General features: G+C 35.7%; 1 protein-coding gene across 1 annotated transcript; it reads left to right on the plus strand.

Annotated features, from left to right (window-relative positions):
• The first annotated feature begins 15,369 nt into the window (after window positions 1-15,369).
• On the plus strand, window positions 15,370-16,257 carry LOC126781917 (uncharacterized). Its single transcript, XM_050507038.1, has one exon. The coding sequence runs from the start codon at window positions 15,370-15,372 to the stop codon at window positions 16,255-16,257; it is 888 nt and encodes a 295-aa protein (XP_050362995.1).
• Window positions 16,258-22,439: the final 6,182 nt, after the last annotated feature.

The raw sequence follows: 22,439 nt of genomic DNA on the forward strand, positions 1-22,439 counted from the left end.
TTAATTAACGCCTTAATTTTTTCTGGATCTGGTTTAATGCCGTCCGCTGATACCACGTGTCCGAGGTATAAAATTTCTTATATTATCTTAATTTAAATTATCCAAATATACAAAACATTTATCGTAATTAAGTCCCGACATTGCTACTGTCATTAAGCGTGAAAATGAACCAGGACTGGTTTTCAAACCCATAGGCATACGGGTCATTTGATACTGGCCAGACGGTGTTGTGAATGCGGTATATTTCCTACTGTCAGCATTTAGCTTCGTTTGATAATAAGCTTGTGTTAAATCTAATTGAGAAAAATAAATAGCTCCTGAAAGTGAGTCTAATATATCACTTATATTCGGAAGGGGAAATTTGTCATGCATTATACAATCATTTAATTTCCGAAAATCTATCACTAAACGCCAGCTTTTATTATTATCTTCTGATTTTTTAGGTACTAATAGTACTGGGCTAGACCATTCGCTGTTAGCGGGTTCGATAATATCATTGGCCAACATTTTTTGAACTTGTTTTTCTATTTCATCACGTTGAGAAAACGGTAATCTATATTGTTTAGTATAGACCGGATTCGTATTAGCTTTTAGTTGTATATTTTGTTCGTAAAGATTACACGTACCTAACTTGTCTCCTGGCAAGAAAAATACGTCAGCATATTTCGCACAAATACTTTGTATACTAATGCTTTCTTCTTTGTTCAAATGATTCAATTTAATTAATGATAATAATTTCCGAACTCTTTTTCCGTCCAAATTTTCTTTGTTAAACGAACAAATATTATAATTCGATAATAAATCAATTTCAGGCCTAAAATAACTAAGATTAATTTCTGTTTCGCGAGTATTTAAAATTTGAATAAATATTTTTCCCTCTTTCGGTTGACAGATACTTCCAGCGATAAATACACCTTCACACAATTCTCTGGGAAATATAACACACGATTCATTCAAATAAGAATCAACTTGAAAAAACTTTTCACACCTCGGAGGTACCTTTATAAATGTATTTTTACCTAATTTTCCTAAACCTAAGGAGAGCGTAATTGGTTTGTCGAAGCTATTTAAAGTAAATGTATTATTTTCGTAATTTAATACACAATTATAATTAGTTAAAAATTCTTGTCCGATTAAACCATCTTGAATACAAGGCAAATTCTTTAAGACATAAAACTTATGTTTGAATTCTATTCCACATAAGGTAAACGGTATGTAAACATAGCCCTCGGTGTACGAGGTGCCACCAATACCATTTACGGCTACGCGTTTTGGATGTATTGGAATATTCCTATCTCTTATTACATCGTATTTAATCACTGACATCGAGGCGCCCGTGTCAACTAGCATTCTATATTTGGTACCTAATATTGTAAACTCTACGAAATTATTATATGTATTGCATGCTAGAATAAAGTTAGGATCGAAAAAACTCTAAGTTTTGGTTATTTTCCGAAGTAGTAACCTGTATATCGTTTTCGGATTGATTCATAAGATACCCATGCTGTTTTCTACCGTTATTATTTCTACCTCGCGATACTGCACGTTCAAAATTATGTCCGCGTCCTCGAGAATTACTTGTGGATCCTCTATTGTTTCCTCGGTGTATAAACTAGATGTTTGATTCGGCATCGGCCTAAATGAACTATTTGGCGTGTAATCCATTTAAATCTTAAGAAACGGCTTAAAAATATACACTTAAAAATAATGATAAAATATGAATATATCTATTGTCTATAATACCATAACACCTTTGCTGATGACACTATTTCACTTCTCCTTTTATATATTTTTCACACTTTTACACTCCTATTTTTTTTAAAAGCATCTATTGATGCGTCTCCAGGCTAAACGACACGTTCCTGATTTCTTTCTCCAGTCTCTGGTCCACGCCTCGAACGTCTGAAAGCGCTCCTGGCCATCTCCTGACGCATCCAGTTTATGTGGCAGCGTTTATATAATTTATATATGGCAAACTTTGCCCCCAAAATTAAAAGTAAAAGAAAAATACCCAAAATTATATTTGTCACTTTCTGATTTTGGTGTATTAGTTCCACGTCGGCCGAATTCACGCCTCCTGCGGCATTTTGTGCAATCACAATTTGTTCTTTACTTTGTTCTTTGCCCATTTTGTATTATGACGCTACTAACGTTCGAACAATTAAATACACGAATGTCCAATATTACACAGAGCGACATTATATTGTTATACTGCACTTCGTTAGAACCCGAAACCAAACCTTAAATGGCAGGGTCGCCATGTAAGGACGGGACTAGGTAAATAAAGTAGATGTTTAAGGTTTGAAGATAAATTTATTACTGCCCTCAATACCATGTGTCAGCTGCTTATATACTACACTACAGTGCTGCCGTGTCGAAGTGGAGCTTGTCTCGTGTACAAATAATTTGTTATTGGAAATATCAGAGTCAACGATAACGAAGTTAATAAAATCAATTCGATCGTTCTATTTCAAAAGTAGAATAAGCGTTCTATTTTAAAAGTAGATTTATTTTTTTATCATTTTACTTATTTTCATTTTAGTGTCGATTTATTTTTAATTATATAATGTTCTTAATATATAACACTTGTATTGTTACTGAATATCGCGTGTTTTAATCCGAGGAAGATTTAAGTAAAAAATTTGATTGATTTGCGCTTAAAATTGATCTCGTGCTCGACCGAGAAAAAAAACGTGAGGAAACTAACCCTATGTGTAGTGTATAAGCGTAGCGTGTGTACTCACACACATACACAGTTTATGTGTTTAATTTTAAGAGCAGTTGGGCTCTTGGCCAATTAGTTATTACTCTAAGGTTTCACTTATAACAAAACCAAAAAAAGGATAATTTAATAACTAAATTGGCATAAAAAACGATAACTCTGTGTTTGAAGCGCAATACCTAAATAACACTTAGAAAATGATCAAAATACGAAGTTAAACTAAAAAGTCGACAATTCTCTAAAGTGAGCATTTCACGAATCCAAGCTAAGTGTTATCTCTGCAAAGCAGGTGACAAAGTAAGAAAATAGAGTTCGTCCGCTCCTTGGACATCGGAGGACATTATTCATGTTTATCTCGCACGCCTGGACCGCAATTAGAGGATTTCACCTTCATTCTCTTTAAATACCGCCATTTAAAACGTTTCTGTATTTTTAAATGTTTGCAAATGATAATATATTGTGTGATAATTTTAAAATGCATTCCGCTGTAATGTTGTATGCATTAAACGACATTTATTTTGATTTTAAAAGGATTATATTAAGGTACGTCATTTCACAAGGCAGTAAAAGACTGATGACAGATTATTCTGGTTTTAGATATTATGGTAAGTGAGTCAGTTTAATTACGTACGGACCCCACGTACTTAATAGTGGTTGGCGGCTCATTAAAGGTGTGCTCACACCCGGACTGTTTGGATATATATATACAAACAGTGCATATTTTCTCGTTTGTTTTGCTTGAAAAAATTATAACAATATTAAAAAATAAAAGTTCAAATTTGTGATAATATTTTATGATTCAAATTTTATGATATATTATGTATTTTATATAAAATATTAACCATACTCTTGTATAGTTTATATGTATCATACAGTAACAGCCTGTTAATGTCCCACTGCTGGGCTAAGGCCTCCTCTCCCTTTTGAGGAGAAGGTTGTGGAGCTTATTCCACCACGCTGCTCCAATGCGGGTTGGTAGAATACACATGTGGCAGAATTTCAATGAAATTAGACACATGCAGGTTTCCTCACGATGTTTTCCTTCACCGTTAAGCACGAGATGAATTATAATCACAAATTAAGCACATGAAAATACAGTGGTGCTTGCCCGGGTTTGAACCCACGATCATCGGATAAGATTCACGCGTTCTAACCACTGGGCCATCTCGGCTTTTTTTATGTATCATATGTCAAGTTTATTTTCGCATTATATTTTGATTAAATATTTCAAGTAAAAACATTTAATACAAGGTATATTGTATCTATAAGATGAATATATATACATATATATGTAGATAATACTATATTTAATATTTTATCTCCAGCTCCACATACTTTTGATACAAGTATCATTATGATAGTATAAACAATTTATATTACAGTTTTGGAAGTGGTTTAAAACAATATTTTTCTAAAGTATTTTTTAAGAATGTAATTTTAATATATTTGAAAATACACGAACATTTATTGAGAACTCGTATTAAAATTATTGATATATGTCATCACGACTTAAGATTGTATTAATCAAGCTTGTATTATTCAAACTTAATCAATAACACATATTGAATGCTACATATACACTACCTATTCGACAACATAGAATATTAATGTGCGTACACCGGACTCACTAATGCAGCCTGATCCCTTTGGCAACAGAAGTACAGTAAGAATACCGACCAACTGTCTCTTATATCCTATTTTCAGAGTCATAGAGGCGATAATTCTATAATTTACTTTTCATCATTACCTCCCGTAAAGATAAACCCTGGGATACCGCGGTCCGTACCATTCCGTCTAACAGGATTATAAGACTTCGTTTTTGCCTGAATTATTAATTAGATTGTAAATTAAAGAGGATACTTGATTAATCTGAATGGACTTAAAGATTACTTATTAATGCGATTTATTATACAATGTTTTAACGTGACGCAATAGAGAATTGTTCTTTTATTTTAAGAATTATAGGATTAGTGAAAAAAATTAACTCTGGTTTTAATTTGCCCGTAGATTTACTTAATCGAAAAATGAAAATAATGTCTTGAAAACTAAATATTTAATTTTGTTTTAAGGGTAACTTGCATGTGGGTTACTTACTGTTCAGTATTTAAGTTTCTAACTTCAGCAGGAGGCAATAAAAGCTTGTAAAGTAAAATGTGAAAAGATTTGATTTTTGTAAATTAAAAATAAATGTGTACAAGTGTACTTATATATAAATATGAATAACTTACAAAGTTAAATTATATTCACGATATTTTTAAATAACCAATTAGATTTTTAAGCTGGTCTTTCAATATCTCTGAGAGTTGTAATCTAATTACATCAATCGATGATTCCCCTCCAGGTATATTCAGAGGGTTGGACGTCGTGCTGTGATATTTATTACTACGGCTCTACCTTAACCTATAAATAGATTTCTTGAACAACTTAAATACAATTGTTTGTGATTTAAACAAATTTTACTTAACTTCAGAAAATGTTTTCAGTCATAATATATTGACTATTCACTTTATCAATACATTTACTCCCAATTTTTATAATCGTAGCTTTTTTTAAATTCTTGGATCTTAATCAAATCAAATCAAAAAAGAAGGTTTAAATCAAGACAAGCACTGAGTTTTTATGAGCTTAGTTTGTGTTTATAAATCATCTGGTGGTCGAGTGAACGAAACCTACATGTGCTTAACCACATGTCAATTACAACGCTCAAGAGGGCAGAATTATCGTCTGAGCCAAACATGTATGTATGTATGTATGTAGTAGCTACCGTACGAGAAGATATCAATACAAAGCTTATAGGACATTTATGAACTGTAATATAGCTCAAAATATTTTTCCCTGAAACATTTAAAATAAAGTTAGTTGTTAGTAGTAGTTTAATTAGAAGAAAAGATTAAGTAGACTCCACAAAAAACCATTATTCGCTTGAAATATGAACAGTTCTGATTAAAACCACAACCTATACCTTCACAAAGATCTCGTTTCAGTTAATGCGACATTTGAAAAGAACAACATCATTTATCACGCGCAGACTAAAGGGATTTTCGGGGGCTACTCTATTCCGCCTGAAACCAAATCTTTTCACGCCTCCTTTCAGCGATACGATAGCTATATATGATTTTAATTCAGAACCTTTTTGAAACGAGAATAAACCTTTTGATCATTATCCCAGTTCATACTTTTTTTTTATAGAATAGGAAGGTGGACGAGCATATGGGCCACCCGATGGTAAGTGGTCACCAAAGGCCCTTAGACATTGGCATTGTAAGAAATGTCAACCATCGCTTATAGCCAATGCGCCACCAACCTTGGGAACTAAGATTTTATGTCCCTTGTGCCTGTAATTACACTGGCTCACTCACCCTTCAAGCCGGAACACAACAATATCAAGTATTGCTGTTTTGCGGTAGAATATCTGATGAGTGGGGGGTACCTACCCAGACGAGCTTGCACAAAGCCCTACCACCAGTAAAAAACCACGTTAAAGTATGTATGTATAGTATATATGACCGAGGATATATCTAATTTTTGCAGTACATTGTAGTTTGGATTTTGTACGATCGTACATATTGTCACCTATTATTTATCTGCCTAAATGTTTTTTTTTTGTTTGTGCTGAAAGAAATCTCTTCGAGTAATAAATATGCAGCTTAGTTAGTTCCATTATGACATACTTTGTATTTATTCAATTTCTGGTACGTATAAAAAATATTAAATAAATGAAATATACTGAACTAAATATTATTAACTTTAAGAAATAAATGTAATTCGAATTTTAAAAATAACGTTTAACGTTGACGTACACATATTAAAAATAGAAATAGGTGAATATATATCAGAATAAAAATGACGTAATTATTTCGTTTAATCTTGTGGTGTGTTTTGCTACCACTTTTATGCCAAACATCATTGGTAACAAATACAACCATTAATCCGTATTTAATCAAGCGCATTTTATTATTTCTAAACACAAATACGTAGAACCGTAGCCGAGCCCACCCTTCTGTCTGCACGTTCAAATAAAAGGGTTGAATGTTAAATCTACGTTATTGGTACTCTACGGGGGCTCGAAATCCTAAATCTACTACCATTTAGTCTCCTCACTTGATTCCTAAGCTAGTTATACACAGGACCGTAAAGTTGCGTTTTTATCTAGACCTAATTTTTCCATTTACCTCCGCGAAACTTATTTCATAAAACAGGATCGTCGGTACCAGGACCACGGTAAGCGTTATGGAAAATATCGAATCGCTGTTGCAGGAAGCCGCTGCGGTTAATGCCCTTGTGTGTACCACACTTTATATCAGGCGTCGTAATAATTTTCGCGAATGAACACGCCGCAGGATTAATTTGAGCAGGAAAATCACAATAGACAACGAGTTCACAACTTGGAGAGCAAACTCGGTCGTCGCAGTTGGTTTCGTATTCCCCTTTTACCTTTCTTTTAATAATGATTTTAATACCTTCACGCTGTACAGACGGACTATTATTAAATGTGAATTATATATTTGATATTAGAAGTATTTTTTAAAAGCTAATCCTGAACTGAATATAAATTTTGCTTTACCGAAGTGAAATAAAAAGAAAAAAAGAAGACCAAATGACCTTCTCAATTGGCTTAGTTATTCATCTAAAAAAGAAAGACTGCCTACTCTAGTATTAGCTATAAGGCCACAGATCCCATAGTCCTCCGGGTTGGTCCATTAAATTTGATCAAATATCAAATAATGAGAGTGATACGGAAGATACACTTCTCCACTATATATATTTAAATAAAATAGGTATGTGGACGAGCATATTTTGATGAAGGTTGTGGGTTCAATTCCCGCCCAGGACAGATATTTGTGTGCATGAGACCGATAACACTTAATATGTAACTACGTAGATGTCGTCAATAAATTACAGACACTAACTGATACAGCTAGTTTCGTTAAACATAATTAAAAATGTAACTAATAAGCTTATTTGCATGACGTCATTAACTATACAAACAAAATTATTACACTACATTCAACCTTACGCAATTGAATAACAAACGTCCGAAGCACAAACAGCAGGTCTGTGATTTAATCGTAGCACTTTTATTATGAGTAAGATTATTCAACGGATGAAAAATTATTAACCTTGAAATATATTAAATAATACCCACATATGTACTAAAACATATTATCGAGTTTAATAAGATAACACGAACTAAACGATATAGACCAATCCAAAGCTTACTAATTAATTCCGAAGTAATCCAGGAGTAAAATGTTCAAAGCAAATGCCCGTAGCATTCTTAAGGGTAAAGGTGCTTCAAGTTTACGAGCTATTAATTAACTAAATAGAGACCAATAGAGCCGGAGACTAGACGGACTTCGAGATAGTTTCCTATCGGTGGGAGTTTATTTCGTCAGATAAGTTTACCTTAAGCATTTAATGTATGAGATTAATTAGCTATTTATATGTTTATTAAGCTGCTGATAAAGGGGAATAGAATTCATATTATTATCCTACGAATATTAAAAATATATTTTTATTAAATTGAATGATAAATAAATACTTTAAGCATTTTTATTTTAATGCTTTTTAAATCATATTAGTTACTTATAATATATGAGAATACGGATTAAAAGCATGTAGCTAATTAGTGTTTCCATTATCCCGTAATGTGTTCAAAGAAAGGAGTAAGAAAAAGTTTGAACATGATTCAAACTCTGTACGTAAAGAAACTTAGCAGGAAATAAAAAGCAAACGTTACTTTTACAAACAAAATTATTTATATAATCCATTACAACAAAAAATAAACTATTCATATTCACATCATTCATAAATACTGTGCCTACGTATTAACTTTTATTAATGTAAGCAAAAATCATTGTCCATAATGGCACCTAGAAACAAGTCGATATTCGATATGCTACATTGTCAATTAATACATTATTATATGTTCTGCCGCCAGTCGCCATTCTAACATCGCACTGTAATATCGTCGTAACAATCAAATATTGTAAATTATATTACAATACATATATCTATACTCAATTGCCTTTCATTACATCATCCACTAGACATTTAAGGCAAAATACCATAACTAATATTAATTTAAGGAATTAAAAAAAAATTAGTCCGCTGCTTCATTAATACGAGGATGATAATTACACATCCACGGATAGTAAAATCGAATACCTGTTGTCGCTTAATTCGTACACGTTATCTCCCTACACCGAATAGTACAATAAACCGCATGATATATTCTCCTCGAAGGTAGCATGAATTAATTTAAGTGCGTAAATCATATTACGAGCAAAGAATTCCGTATATTTTATATTGAAAGTGTCAAAACGTGTCGAGTGCAGTTATAAAGTTTCGCTCCGTGTAAGTTTCGTGTAGTTCTAGTTACAAAGTTAACTAAAATTTTAACGCTTTGAAATATTTTAGTTTCAAACTCTCATTTAAATTTGCTAAAGCATATAACAATTACATCTACAATACTCAGATATAGAATATATAAGTACAATTTAGAAAGGAAAATTTTATTATATTCTTATATGTAGAAGATAATTATAATAACATAATAATTAAATATATTGTAATCTATATATTAAATTTATATTACACATATATTTTACTCTATGTAAATTAAGATTATGTAAGAAGGTAATATCGTCGTAGCTAAACCACAAAATATCGGTTGAGGCGTAGTAAATCTCTTGCGGTTGACGCTACGACGTAGTCTAGCTACGATCGCTATGTCACTTGATCACCTACCTATATAATATGGAGTGTATTATTATGAATATTGTGTATTACAAAAAAATATGGCATATTGGTTTTATTTTTCAATAAATTTATTTTGTAGATAATTTATAGCATAATAATTAGTTTTAAAAACCGAACAATACTTTAAATAAACGCTCTGGACTATGAAATAATAAAAATGAAGATGTCTTACGAATTAAAAAGGTTGAGTTAACTGCCTTACTAAAGCTTCATTATTTATTACTTGCAATTCAAACTACTCAAACAATTTTATTAAAATATTCATTCATTCCTTAAGAGGGAATTGGTTTATTATTAAATCAAATACGTTGGAATATAAAGGTAGTTAGGCATAACAAATCGCTTAATATTCAGAGCTATTTTTCACGAGTGGATGTCGCCGTCCGCCGCGAAAATCGAGGGTCACAAAATTACACTTGCACCCGTCGCATGTGAACACATTAATGTTTGAAGAAAAAACGAAACGAACATTTTCGTTTTAAATATTTTACATACACAAGTTAACAATATTTTATCTATGTGTTACTTAAAAAATCGTAATTTATTTTATTATGATCAGTTTACACGTAAAATTTAATTTAGCTTACCTCCTTCTTAAAAATATGAGTACTGATAACTGTATACTAAGGGTTCTTATCATTATCTGGTTAAAATCAAATTGGAAAGTCTTTTTATGCAGTTTGAATCACGGTTTTAGCATGTTATAGCGTTAAGTTGACAGTACTTCGATTTCGAACGTATGTTGTATCTAAAAGATCGACAAAAATTACAGTGTTAGTTCTTTTTCTATAATAAGATTACATAACTAACTATTTACAATATTCTTTTATATCCTGTTTGGATATCAATACAACAATAGAGTAGTGACTTTACTGAATAACAATCTTAAGATAACATGATCATTATAATGGTGCGTACAAGATCTTTTTTTTTTAATTCAAGGACGTAATAAAAATACCAATAAGACCACGCATGTATTTTTATTATTCCGTAGCTTCTTATAAAATAAAACTAAAAAAAACTTGTTAATAGCAAAAATCATGTTTTAAAAAATGTAATGGTTTACTTGTGATTATTAAAAATCTACCGGCCTTACTTATAAACATTGCTTAGTGGATTAGTTAAGCAATATTCTGTATTTTTCTTCCAAATTTCAAATGAATTATGACAGAAAAAGTGAAATCATGAACTAAACAGCCTATAAAGCCGTATTTTTTAAATTCCAAGCGTTAAATAATATTGGAATGTGACATTCTATCAAATGACTGACTATCTTTAATTATTTTTAAATTAATTTTAATTAAGTAAATGAAATGTTTTATTATTTAAAAGTGAAAAAAAAAATTCTTATACAAGTTTGAACTAGATGACCTCGTTGTGTTGTCTTAAAGTTGGAAAACATATCTTATTTCGTCGTTCTATGTCTTGGCAAAGGACTTTAATTGTCTCCTATCAAAGTCCTCCAACGACAATTAACAACTGCAAGACAAGATGTCCGCTCTTAAGCATAATTCAATATAAAAGTAAAAGTTCAAGCGATATTTAAATAACAAAACAAAATGTTTATCAGATATATAATTAGTAATAACTATGAATTTTGCATAAAATACTTATGAAATTATTATATTTTTAAATTAAAAAAGTATAATATGTATATTCATACATATTATCAAACTGGTAATTTTTATTTCATTTCTTTATAATAAAAATGATCGGTCGAGTAAATCAATAAGTCTAGTTTAGTCAAGAAAGTCAAGTCAAATGTTTTAACTAACATTTAATATTTCAGCTATATACATTCATACACACATATACACGTGAATATATAATATACTAATTTGCGCCCGAGGCTTTACCCGCGTATGAGGGAGAGGGCAGTTAGATACTCTTTGTACTTTTATGTACCACTGACAAAGTGTATGCTAAATTTCATGACGATCGGTAGATTAATTAAGAAATGCTAGCGTAACAAACAAACAAACAAATCCACTTGCTCAGTCATAATATTAAGTAAAATAAATCATTAAAAAAAGATACAATATAATAATATGTACGAACATACGTACATCAAACAAAGCGTCACGTAAAAACTCAACTTGAAAATAACCATTCTTTGTATCCAACGACTCTTGAAAAATATTGCAACAAGGAACTTAGCACATCACTGCACATCTTGCGAACAGCAGGTGTCGAGGGAGGGCTGCACGAGGGCCCCCTAAATGAGGGGACGCAGGCATTTGCGCAAGGATTTTTTGTCGATTTAGACATCTTATAACTTGCTGAAAACCCATTATGACTATTACTCTTACATGGGATACAGAATTTTCATAACTTTGAGTGGCGTTTAATATAAAACATAACGCTTGTTTGTCACATAAGTATTTACTTGTATATTGCAATAAAAATATAAACAATGATCATATAAATGTGTCTGTGGTCATATTTCTTAAATCATATTTCTTATTTACACATTTATTAAAATTAATACTCATAATAAAATCGAAATAAACATAAATGTAAGCAAGTTGAATTTCAAAATCATAGTAACTGAGAAGATGAGATCATAAACTAATTTAATTTACGTTACGCGGAAAGACGTACAATAACCAGAATTTGATGATCTTGATCCATATGAGTAAATCCAATAATTGAACAGATCCTAGAGATCTTATTTAAATGGTACCTACGAAGCTTACTAAGCATTTCGCAGTACGTAATAATAAATTGCAGACATTTATAACTTTTATCAGATCAACAATTAATTTGACAAATTGTTTTAATTACTTTTGAAAGATTCCTATACTTCATCTCTATTAACACGTAATATTTCGATTAAGGACTGCACTTGTTAGTATTATTTGTTAAAATAACTATATTTATTATATTTTATTAAATATATAATAAATTAAATAGTAATTGTTACAATAATTCCTAGATGTGTAATTCGTATTTAAATTTAAAAACATACAATTTATTATCTTAATTGATAAATCATATGTATAAAAAGATTTAGTTTATAAATAATCATAATATTTACATTTTAACTAACGTCTTTCATTGGATTAACAAAACGTATAGCCAATCCATTGGGCATATAAATACTAACACTAGTGTAATAATAATTTATTTAAGGCTTTAATGTAAATAAATAGTTCTATCACTAATAGAAAAAAGGAATAAGTATGCAGTTTAATCTATTACAATAAAAACAGTTACTTTATTTTTAAGGTATTTTTTTTAATTGTAAATTATTATATTATTTGTGCTATAATTTTTTTAAAGTCTTCGTGCAGCCAGACATGCCACAAGTGAAAAAATACAATGAATCTAATTACATGACCTTGCTACACTGTGTTGCATTCATTAACGCCCGTCTCTAAAACATTTATTCTTATTGAACAAAATTTAAAATATATATTTACAGTAACAGCCTGTTAATGTCCCACTGCTGGGCTAAGGCCTCCTCTCCCTTTTGAGGAGAAGGTTTGGAGCTTATTCCACCACGCTGCTCCAATGCGGGTTGGTGGAATACACATGTGGCAGAATTTCAGTGAAATTAGACATATGCAGGTTTCCTCACGATGTTTTCCTTCACCGTCAAGCACGAGATGAATTATAATCACAAATTAAGCACATGAAAATTCAGTGGTGCTTGCCCGGGTTTGAACCCACGATCATCGGTTAAGATTCACGCGTTCTTACCACTAGGCCATCTCGGCTTTTAAATATATATTTAACTTGCAATATATTTATTAAAAAACATATACAGATAAAAAAGAATAAACAAACTAGCAAACAAACAAACTAGCAAAAACAAAACCACCCACCTGTAGTATATATGTTTGTTTCTGTTTAGAAGTTTACGATCTGGAAACGTTCATCTAGCATGTTTCTTTAAGAAATACATATTATTTTCTATAACAATAATCTAAATGTTACATTACTTTAAATTGTTATTCTAGAATCATTTGAATTTATATCACGCTCTCCTGTAAGCTGTGTCGTAAGATAAGTCGCTTTGTACGCAAGAAGCGTTGCTATTATACTGACAGTAGTACATATTGCGGTTTCGTTTCGATAAGTAACAGGCACCTATACCGTCATGTAACAATTGAATTTCTTTTAATTTATAGAAGGAAAGTAATTTATATTCTAGAAGACGCTAGAAAGAAGTAACGTCGTTTAAACTATTATATGTACATACCTCCTACCTATAAATCGATAGTCCCGTTTATCTAATGACAGTTTGTAAAGCAACAGATTCCGAGGCTTTAAATTCAAATTCTGGCTTAGAGTAATATTGACCCTTTTTGTCAAGAGTTTAGTAGTTCCACTTTCATAAACCTCGTAAAACCTGCGATTGAACTCTTTTCAGATTATAAGAATAAGGTATGCAGAGTATCTGTGTTTTTGTACACAATTATACATACATAATAACATATAATTACAGGCACAAGGGACATAACATCTTAGTTCCCAAGGTAGCGCATTAGTGATGTAAGCGATGGTTAACATTTCTTACAATGCCAATGTCTAAGGGCGTTTGGTGACCACTTACCATCAGGTGGCCAATATGCTCGTCCGCCTTCCTATTCTGTATAAAAAAAAATCTGTATGCACTATAGTATCCCCTGTGCATTTGTCGCAGCCGGATTGGTTCAGGAATGTAACACATATTTTTTTACTAAAAACCTACCAACTTAACAACTTACTTACTCACAGTTACTCAATAAGAAAAAATAAGTCATATGTCAAAGTGTACTAAATAAAAATGTACTAAATATTTATAAAATACATTCAATGACATTTCAGGATTTTCTACGAATCATAAGCAATGGTATTTACGTTGAACTTCACACAGCACGCAGTGCATCAAAACGCTGATTGCTCTGTCAATCACCAACTAGGAAACTGTTGGGACTATCACACACAGGTATCTACGTCTTATTCACTCACCCTTAAAAAGAAAGGGACGTCAGAACGCGTAACAGGCTCACTTGACACCGGATATTTGTTCCGGAACTTATTTACTGCTTCAGCAACGTGCCGACTGCGATTTCATTTTCGTATGCATATTAATGTGTACGTGAACATGTGAATTTGACGTCTTTACGGCGTTTATTCTGATAGCGTTCGATTTTATAACAGCGAAGGATTGCATGTGTAATGGATTGTTTTGATTTGTTGGTAGGAAATAAATTGTCGATTAATTTACCGTCACTGATAAAATTACATTGAAAGACTGAAATTTATTACATTGTAGTTTATTATACATACAACAATTTTGTTAAACTTAAAAAGTAATTGTTTTGTGGCGTCCACCACATGTGCATCCTACTAACATACATACTTACACACATATTATAAACATACATCCAAACAGACATACTACACAACACATTCCAACTCAACATAGAATATTGGATTGACGACACAACGGACGATCGAACGTACACAGTGGACAACCGCATTGTTTATCTCCGTTGTGACGTCGTCCTTTGTTCTATGTTGAGGCCCCGCCTACCGGTGCAAGCGCATTGGAGCGACGGATTTTTTATATTGGCTACGAATGATCCTACCAACGTTTACGACTTACGCATTATTCATTATTCTACCACCGTCATAACCGTTACTTGCGCTTAAAAATAATTCGCTTTGTGTTTAAGTATTGTGTTCGTGTTTATGTGTACATATGTGATCGTCTATGCCTGTATAACGTTATTTCTTCTGTGCGCATATATTGTGTGTATAACGTGTGTATAATATACACGTTTATGGACCATCTGCGTGAGTTTCATTTCTTATTATAATATTCTCACAGACCCTAACACACGCATCACTTACCCATAACTGGTGACCCCGAGCTGTAATTTTTAAAGAACACCATGAGCGAAAGCAGCGATTCTGCTAAGTCATGCACTTCTCAAAATGGCGGTCATAACGTGACCAAGCGAAAACCACGCCCTATGCAGCGCGTTAGTACTGACGGCGAACGCTCTGGAACTTTTAACGCCGGTCTTCGACTACCATCTTTTTACCCTGATGACCCGGAAGTCTGGTTCGCACAAGTCGAGGCTCTATTCGCGAACGCCGGAATTACTGGTGACTCCACCAAGTTCAATTACATCATCGGCAACCTCGACCACCAATATTCGCGCGAGGTCAAGGACATTTTACTGGCTCCACCTGCTGCTGATAAATACAATAAATTAAAAACCGAGCTAATCAAGCGACTTTCGGCTTCTCAAGAGCGTAAGGTGAAACAGCTTCTCATGCATGAAGACCTTGGAGATAGAAAGCCATCCCAATTCCTGCGTCATCTCCAGAACCTCGCGGGCCAGAACGTGCCTGAGGACTTTCTCCGTACCATCTGGTGCAGTCGCCTGCCCGGAAACATCCAGACCCTTCTCGCATCACAACCTCATAGCTCACTGGAGACCCTTGCAGACTTGGCCGACAGGGTGCAAGATATAGCATCCCCACCGCACCACATTGCTGCGACATCTGCGCATGGACCCAGTTTACAGTCAATGGCTGGTGAGATAGCCGAAATGCGGAGAATGGTTAAGGATCTGACCCTTGAGCTTGGCAGACGACCCCGCTCGAGGACTCGACATCAGCGCCGTGACAGAAGTGGATCATCCAGACGTTCCGAGTCCAGCTATCGGAAGTATCCGATATGCTGGTATCACCAACGGTTTAGGGACGGCGCAACGAAGTGCATAAAGCCGTGTGACTTTTCGAAGGCGGGAAACTCTCAAAGCAGTCGGTAATGACGACTACCGACTGCTCCAACCCAACACCAGGTCGTCTATTCGTCACTGACCGCCGGACCAAGAACGAGTTCCTTATCGACACGGGCAGTGACCTGTGCGTATTTCCTCGGGCCCTACACAACCAGTGCAAGCAGACTGGCTATCAACTGTCGGCGGCTAACGGCAGTGTCATCAACACGTATGGTTTTGTTAATTTTAATTTAGATCTAGGCTTACGCAGGGATTTTCCTTGGCGCTTTATTGTTGCGGATGTAACCAAAGCTATCATAGGTGTAGACTTTCTTTGTAAATACAATTTATCTGTAGACGTAAAAAATAAGCGCCTAATAGACAATATCACCTCACTTACTTCAGTTGCTGAGCTTTACTACAATAAAGATACTTGCAATGCTTTTTCTGTAAAGGTCTTGACTGGTGAATCTCGATACCATTCTATTCTGTCGCAATATCAAAGATTAATCCGACCATCCGGTATACCTTGCACACCTAGGCATAACACCGTACACCATATACGCACCACACCTGGACCTCCCATATCTTGCACTCCCCGCAGGTTAGCTCCCGATAAGCTCACCATAGCTAAGCGCGAATTCGAGATTATGCTGAGCAACGGCACTGCACGTCCTTCAGACAGTCCATGGTCGTCGCCATTACATTTAGCTCCGAAGAAGGACAACGGATGGCGACCTTGCGGGGACTACCGCAAGCTCAACGCGAGGACAATTCCGGACATGTACCCCATCCGACATATCCACGATTTCGCGCATAATATATCAGGTTGTACAATTTTTTCTACAATCGACTTGGTTAAAGCTTACAACCAAGTGCCGGTTAGTGAAGATGACATCCCAAAAACTGCCATTACAACCCCGTTTGGTTTGTTCGAGTTCCCATTCATGACCTTTGGTCTCAGGAACGCAGGCCAAACGTTTCAAAGGTTGGTTGACGAGATGACTCGCGGGTTAGATTTTGTTTACCCTTACCTGGATGACTTCCTGGTTTTCTCCAAAAGTCAGGCCGAACACGAGAAGCATCTGCATCAACTGTTCGGGAGAATGCGAGACTACGGCATGCTGGTCAACTCGGCCAAGTGTGTCTTCGGTGCCGAGGAGGTAACGTTTTTAGGTTACAGAATTTCGGCAGCTGGTACCAAGCCCTTAGACTCTAAGGTAGACGCCATCAAGCAATTCCCAGTACCTAAAACCGTCCAACAGCTGAGACGTTACCTAGGTATGTTGAATTTTTACAGGCGATTTATACCTCAGGCTGCTAAAATCCAACAGCCCCTCCACGCCTTACTCACTGGTTCAGTGAAGGGCTCCCACCCAGTCCATATATCTGGCGAAGCCCTCGCAGCATTTAACCAGAGTAAGGAGAGTCTTTGTGATGCCACTTTACTTGCACACCCAGATATCCAGGCCAAACTAGCTCTCGTCACAGATGCGTCTGACCAGGCTATGGGGGCAGTCTTGCAGCAACACAAAGATGGGATTTGGCAACCGCTAGCATTTTTCTCACGGAAACTGAGTCCGGCACAGCAAAAGTATTCCCCGTATGATCGCGAGCTTCTTGCTATCTACGAGGGAATCAAACACTTTCGCCACATGCTAGAGGCGCGACATTTCACAGTCTATACTGACCACAAGCCATTGCTTTACGCCTTCCACGAGAGGAAAAGTAGCAGCTCCCCTCGTCAGTATAGACACCTGGATTTCATAGCGCAGTTCACCACAGACATTCAGCATATATCTGGCAAAGATAATGTTGTTGCTGATGCCTTGTCCCGGGTGGACGCACTACAGAGCCCTGTCGCCATTGAAACACTCGCCAAATCCCAAATCAACGACCCTGAATTAACACTTCTACTCGGTGGTGAATCTTCACTCCGCCTCGAGAAGAAGACAATTGACGGTAGCCTAATGTCACTATACTGTGACGTAAGCACCCCTGCGCCGAGACCATTCGTGACTAAATCACTTAGGCGTCAAGTCTTCGACAGTCTGCACTGCCTTAGTCACCCTGGTGCTAATGCGACTGCCAAACTTGTATCGCAGCGATACGTGTGGCCAGGTGTGCGGAAAGACTGCCGCGAATGGTCACGGAAGTGCCTGGATTGCCAACGTGCCAAGGTCACAAGACATGTGACAGCACCATTAGGCACCTTCGAATTACCACGAGCCAGGTTCACTCAAATTCACATTGACCTAGTGGGACCTCTTCCGCCATCTGAAGGTTTCAAATATTGCCTCACAGCTGTAGACCGTTTTACTAGATGGCCTGAGGCGATACCTATCGCAGACATAACAGCTGAGACGGTTGGCAAGGCACTGCTGTCGGGATGGATATCCCGTTTTGGCTGTCCGACAGACATCGTTACCGACCGCGGACGTCAGTTCGAGTCCGCTCTGTTTAACTGCCTGTCCAAGATAGCCGGGTTTCATCATCGACGAACCACCGCCTACCACCCCGCATGCAATGGTCTTGTAGAGCGATTTCATCGTCAGCTGAAATCATCGATCATGTGCCATGCCGATAGCCATTGGACCGAATCGCTACCCCTGGTCCTCCTTGGCATGCGCAGTTGCATCAAAGAAGATCTCAACTCTTCATCCGCGGAGCTCGTATATGGCGAACCTCTTCGCCTCCCCGGAGAATTTTTCAATTCCTGTGTAGACGGTACCACGGACCTTTCCGACTTCACCGCTCGCCTGCACAGGATAATTAATAATCTCCGACCCTCTCCAGCCTCACGTCACGCGAACAATAAAGTCTTCGTATTTAAAGACCTCGCTTCCTCCACCCACGTATTTCTCAGGGAAGACGCGGTGCGGGGATCCTTACAACCACCATACACCGGCCCTTATAAGGTTGTACAAAGTGGAGACAAAGTCTTTAAAATCCTAGTCAAGGGTAAACAGGTCTCCGTCTCCATCGACCGTCTAAAACCAGCGTACATGGCCACAGAACCCGCCACAAGCATCGAAGTCCAGCACGGCAACATCAGCCAAGCTAAAGATGCTGTGTGCCCCGATGTCCGAGCAACTCGCTCGGGTCGAAAGGTCCGATTCCCGGATTTTTACCGTCCGTAGGGACGCTCTCTGGGGGGGAGTGATGTGGCGTCCACCACATGTGCATCCTACTAACATACATACTTACACACATATTATAAACATACATCCAAACAGACATACTACACAACACATTCCAACTCAACATAGAATATTGGATTGACGACACAACGGACGATCGAACGTACACAGTGGACAACCGCATTGTTTATCTCCGTTGTGACGTCGTCCTTTGTTCTATGTTGAGGCCCCGCCTACCGGTGCAAGCGCATTGGAGCGACGGATTTTTTATATTGGCTACGAATGATCCTACCAACGTTTACGACTTACGCATTATTCATTATTCTACCACCGTCATAACCGTTACTTGCGCTTAAAAATAATTCGCTTTGTGTTTAAGTATTGTGTTCGTGTTTATGTGTACATATGTGATCGTCTATGCCTGTATAACGTTATTTCTTCTGTGCGCATATATTGTGTGTATAACGTGTGTATAATATACACGTTTATGGACCATCTGCGTGAGTTTCATTTCTTATTATAATATTCTCACAGACCCTAACACACGCATCACTTACCCATAGTTTTATAAACAAATAATACCTCATGTAATATATAGTAGGGAATTAAGCCTAAGCACCTACCTTCAACAGCACCAACTAGCTTATGTAGACTGGACCCAGTACATGTCTTCAGTCCTGCTGTTTATACGGCTTCCATAGGTTATCAGTTGCTAAAGGAACCAGGGAGCGTCGTTCACAATTATATATCACGATTGAACTCACACAGGATACAGATTACAGTTTTTTTATAAGAGCGCGTAAAATATCGACCGTCAGTTCGGATATCAACGAGAATAGAATAGTTCAACGCATGTGGCGCTGTAGTCACGCGTCCAACCAATAGGAACGTTGCTATTCGGTTTCCCCTATTATGAATGAAGAAGGTACTCAAACTCTAAATTGCGAAATTATCAATATTGAAACAAAAAAATATAATTAAATTTGTAGTATAAATACTGACAAGAAAATAATTAAAAGTTTATTCCGTTTCGGAGCACCACGTCAATTTATTTAATGTAATCATAATTAAATATTTAAAAAAAACTTATTAGAACGTAAAAGACATATTACAATTATGTACATAGATTAACTTAAAATGAACATATTAATATGCGCGTATGCGCAAGCGTTCCAATTACGCCCACCTGAAGAGACAGTGTGGGTACCGTTGATTTTAAGCGGGTATACCAGTGCACTCCTGCTACTTCATGTGGTAGAAAAAAAGGTCACATACGACCTAAAAGTTTTTTCCCACATTAAATTTGTATTAATTGTAAATTAATACAAATATAAGCTATCAATATGCCGTATATTACAATGTAATGGTACAATATTCCAAAATCAACGGTACACCTTATCACCTACAAATGCTCTGAATATAACTCACAAATAGATTATATCCTCGCCAGCAACAACATCTTTAAACTTTATAAGAACTGTAAAGTAATCCCGGCAATGGGCTTGCCTCACAACATACCTAAGTGTTTCCTACACTTAACCGGTGGGTGACACAAATAGAAAACCAAAGGCTACGCATTAGTCGAAGAAAGACCGAATATTTTGAGTGTGACTATGGAGGGACAGAAGAGACGGGATGTAATATTTACATAGACAACCGCGCACTACCCAAAGTAGACAACTTCAAGTATCTTGGATCTGTGCTTACTACTGATGCAAATATCGATAAGGACGTGGACCACCGCATTAAAACCGCCTGGATAAAATGGAAATCGCTTTCGAGTGTTCTCTGTGACCATAGAATGCCCATTCGTGTAAAGGGAAAAGTGTACAAAACGGTAGTACGCCCATCCATGATCTATGGGGCAGAGTGTTGGACCATTAAAAATACACACGAACAACAACTGCATACAAGCGAGATGAAAATGCTTAGATGGGCGGGAGGAATCACCCGGATGGACAAAGTAAGGAATCAGTATGTCAGGGGATCATTCAAGGTAACATCAATTGTGGAAAAATTGAAGGAATGTCGACTGCGCTGTTACGGCCATATCCTGAGACGTAACGATGATCATCCTATCAAGAAAGTCTTAAATATCCCGGACCGACCGCGGGGAAGAGGGCGACCACCCGCAACTTGGTGGTCAAACCTACAAAAAGAGGCCCAAAAAGAGAATCTGAGTACACAGACAACCCAAAACAGAGCTCTCTGGCGCATATGTACAAGGAGACCCGATCCCAGCTGAACTGGGAAGAGAGTTTAAACAAAGAAGAAGAAGAAGGTACAATATTCCAAAATCTCTTATTTTGTAAAATATTGACATCTATATGTAATTGTTTTACGGCACGAAATATACATTTCTGCATTTCCAAAATACTGCAATGAAATGACAAATCGTGTATATACGTCCCCATAATTGGAGTCCGCGGCAACACAAATATCGAGAAAGTTCTATAGAATTCCTGTAGCTTGCTTTTAGGGGCACACACAAAAAGGCTACAACAACCTCTCGAGTCCGGCGTCGGGACGTTGATGGTATCCAGTAATGAATGCAAAACCTTGAAGCATTCTGTCAGAAAACTAATTCCACAGATAAACATAGATATTATATTCTATTGTACATTAATTAATGTAATATAAGCCGAAGATACAATAACCATTTAAAGCTTTTTGTTAACGTTACTCTATAATTATTTTAAGTTTTTATTGGAAGAAATATGTTACATTAATTTTAAATATTTAATCCAAAGTAATAATAATAAACATTTTAAAATTACTTATAAAATATTTTTTTTATTTTATCTTTTTCTTTATCACAAGAAAAGACAATAAATTTAAAATAAAGTAAAAATCAAATTTTAAACAAAATATATGTATTTACATTATATAATGAAAACTCATCCCCTACATGGAGTATTAATTTATTAGGTTGGTCTATTTAATTACGATCTTGCCATCTTAACTTGTACTGTGACAAGGAAATATCATTCAAAGGGGCGAAATTGGAGTTTCACCGCAATCGCCAAGGGTCATCTCGAATTCCTGACGGTTTTAACGGTGGTTAAACGTGAACGAACACGTAGTTTAATA

The sequence above is a fragment of the Nymphalis io genome, chromosome 4 (genome assembly GCF_905147045.1).
Source record: "Nymphalis io chromosome 4, ilAglIoxx1.1, whole genome shotgun sequence".
NCBI lineage: Eukaryota > Metazoa > Arthropoda > Insecta > Lepidoptera > Nymphalidae > Nymphalis > Nymphalis io.

What these genes read in the sequence shown, in the direction of transcription:
- LOC126781917 (XM_050507038.1), top strand. Translation starts at nt 15,370, where the DNA reads ATGAGCGAAAGCAGCGATTCTGCTAAGTCATGCACTTCTCAAAATGGC.